Source organism: Peromyscus maniculatus, chromosome 7 (genome assembly GCF_049852395.1).
Source record: "Peromyscus maniculatus bairdii isolate BWxNUB_F1_BW_parent chromosome 7, HU_Pman_BW_mat_3.1, whole genome shotgun sequence".
Taxonomy (NCBI): domain Eukaryota; kingdom Metazoa; phylum Chordata; class Mammalia; order Rodentia; family Cricetidae; genus Peromyscus; species Peromyscus maniculatus.
In genome coordinates, this window is record NC_134858.1 from 35,459,170 (window position 1) to 35,462,611 (window position 3,442).

At 38.7% G+C, this 3,442-nt stretch overlaps 1 protein-coding gene across 1 annotated transcript; it reads left to right on the top strand.

Annotated features, from left to right (window-relative positions):
- Positions 1 to 2,233: 2,233 nt before the first annotated feature.
- LOC102908334 (olfactory receptor 8C8-like) lies at positions 2,234 to 3,178 on the top strand. Its single transcript, XM_076575564.1, has one exon. The coding sequence runs from the start codon at positions 2,243 to 2,245 to the stop codon at positions 3,176 to 3,178; it is 936 nt and encodes a 311-aa protein (XP_076431679.1). The 5' UTR covers positions 2,234 to 2,242.
- The last annotated feature ends 264 nt before the right edge of the window (positions 3,179 to 3,442 follow it).

Genomic DNA, 3,442 nt, shown 5'->3' on the forward strand with positions numbered 1-3,442 from the left:
GACCATTTCTTTATGGTCAGCTGACTTACACATAGAGGCACAGAACTGAGAAGAACAGTATTTCTGTTTTCTGGTTGATTTTGAGGGGTATGATTCCATAATCTACAACTTATCTTAAGGAAGTTCTTTGTTGTAATGGTCTATTCTAGTAGAGGAAATTATCCGGACAGAATATCATTGTCTGCATTAGAGAGAAGGTCAAGTGGTCTACAAGGTCTATTCTATTGGAATAACACCAGGTTACTTGGGAGAAAACTTAAAAGTCAGAAAGGCTTTTTGTTACCAGCACATCGTTTTCTAGGCCTCAATAGTGCCCATGGAATATATTAGAATGTCTAGAGAAATTTTATTATCCATGACTGGCATGTTGGTGGCAATGATGTGGATTATAATACTGGCATACAATAATGAGCAGGGCCAAGAAATGACGTTCATTCTGTGTTACACAGGAGAGTAACACAGTATATAGTTACATCCTCTGAATATCCATGTGATGAAGAAGAGAAACCCTGGTTTTTCTGTATAAAGATATGGAACAGGGAAGGGGGATTGCACCTTTTTATACATCTAGGACAGTCTTACATGCTACATTATATGGATCATTGAATTTCATTAAAACAATAATATGATACAGTAGCTCTTTTATTTTGATTCATATTACTATTATCATTATTACAGTGCTAAGATTAGACCTCAAGTTCTACATATGCAAAATAATGTTTCTATCACTGGGTCATAATCCAGACCCTCCCTTATGAGCCATATTTTATAGATATCTACAGAAATGTAGATATGTAAATATAAATCAGCAAAGCTAGAGAAATCACAATTTTGGTATATAGTTTCATTCTTTTTTTGAATTAATTTTATTAGGAATTTTTTCATTCATTTTATATACCAACCACAGATTCCATCTCTCTTCCCTCCTCCCATCCCTCCCTGCCTTCACCCCTAACCTAAGCCCATTTAATCCTCCAACAAGGTAAGCCTTCCATGGGGAGTCAGCAGTATCTGTCCAAGCCCCTCCCCCTGTATCAAGGCTGTGCAAGTTGTCCTACCATAGGTAGTGGGCTCCAAAAAGCCATTTCATGCACTAGGGATGGACTCTGTTCTTATTGCCAGAGGACCCATTAAGCAGATCAAGCTACACAACTGTCTGGCTTATACAGAGGGCCTAGTCCAGTCTCAATGAGGTTCTACAGCTATTGGTCTAAAGTTCATGAATTCCCACTAGTTTGATGTGGTTGTCTCTGTAGATTTTCCCATCATGATCTTGATGTCCCTTGCTCATAGAATCCCTCTTCTCTCCAAATCTGGATTTAAACTCAAACTTTCCTGAGTGCCTACTCCTTGCCCCTCAACCCTTTGTTCCAAAACCTTTTTTTGTAGGATGTTTATCTATGAACTCATAGTTACTGATGCAATTGCATGGGTTTCAGAAAATTGTTGGAAATGAAAAGTGAATATGCCCCTGGATTTTTCTCTGGCTAAGTTGTGCAAGGCATAATGAGTAGAATTCTGAAGGGAACAACCCAATAATCTGCTCAGGGAACAGGTATTCCTGGTGGAAATCACAAACTAAGTAGTACTTTGAGTCTCTAAAGAGAGAGTGTTTACATCCACACTACATGATATAAACACATGTTCTATTATTTTTACCGTTAAGGGACTCACTCAACCTGGGAGATGTCATCAAGGAGAGCATAATATTATATACTTCTCTGATGGTTATTCTTGGTTGTCAACTTGACTATAACTAGAATGAACTATAATCCAGAAAAGGAGGGCACACTCATGATCCAGATCTTGAAGCAGGAAGATACATGCCTCTAATCTTGATATTGAGGCTAGAAGACACACCTTTAATCTGGGCCACACCTTCTACTGGAAGTATAGATAAGGATAATGGAAGGAGGAAGGGTTCATTTTTCACCTGCTTGTTCTTGCTTCATTGGCACATCCATTTCTTCTTGATCCCAGCAGACTAGCTGAGATGGTTGTTTAAAGACTTTAGGAACTGTGTCAGTGTTTTCTCAGAGTAGACGCTCATTATAGATAGGAAAAGAAGAAATAGGGATTTCTGAGGAATGAGAAATAATGTTCTTTGAATATTATGCTCAGTGGATGAAGACAACCATGAATGAGTAACAACTGGCTCTATCTGTCCTTTTGGAGTCAGTGACAGAGGTCCCTGTTAATGTGATCATTTCCTACTGTTCCTACAGATCTACTGGTGACACAAATGGCTATGGGGAATGACTCTTCAGTGACAGAATTCATTCTCACTGGATTGACAGAGAATCCTGAGCTCCAGATGCCCCTGTTTGTCATCTTTCTAGTGAACTTTGTAGCCACTGTGCTGGGAAACTTGAGTTTAATGAGTCTCATTTTCCTGAATTCAAACTTGCAGACTCCCATGTACTTTTTTCTCTTTAACCTGTCCTTCATTGATTTATTCTATTCATTTGTCTTTACTCCCAAAACATTAATGAGTTTTGTCTTAGAGAAGAACAGAATTTCTTTTACAGGATACATGACTCAGCTGTTTTTCTTCTGCTTTTTTGCCAATTCTGAGTGCTATGTCCTGACAGCCATGGCCTATGATCGCTATGTAGCCATCTGTCAACCCCTATTGTACATGGTCATCATGTCTCCTAGGAGATGTTCCCTGATGATGTTTGGTTCATACTTGATGGGGTTTGCTGGAGCCATGGTTCACACAGGGTTTATGATCAGGCTCAGCTTTTGTGATTCTAACATCATCAACCACTACGTGTGTGACATCTTCCCCCTTCTCCAGCTCTCCTGCAGCAGCATCTATGCCAATGAGCTTGTGAGTTCTGTTGTTGTCAGCATGGTAGTCATTGGATCCAGCATCATTATCTTAATGTCCTATGCTTTGATTCTTTTAAATATCATTCAGATGTCATCAGGTAAAGGTTTGTCCAAAGCCATGAGCACCTGTAGTTCTCACATAATAACTGTTGCCCTATTCTATGGATTTGGTGTGCTTACACATATCAAAACATCATCAAATGAATCTTTGGACCAGGGGAAAGTTTTTAGTGTATTTTGTACATTTTTGCTGCCCTTGCTGAACCCTTTTATTTACAGTCTCAGGAATAAGGATGTCAAGCTTGCTATAAGGAGAACTCTGATGAGACTCACAGTGAGTTAACCACTGTGGCTGCCATGGTCCATGTCTCTACTTCAGGTATTTCTCTCTACTTCATTTTCTTATCACCTTCTTTTCAATATTCTCTTTTCTTCCATTCATCTTTCTTTTTCTATTCTGGTAAGATTTCCACTTTATTATTTCTTTTGTTTCCTCCACAAAAATTCTTGATAGATAAGATAATTTTGATCTAGGGACTCAGCCTGAATGTGGATCCAGCTTCATTTTTGTATAAGGTAGAGTCCCGAGATGACATATTTTGTATCT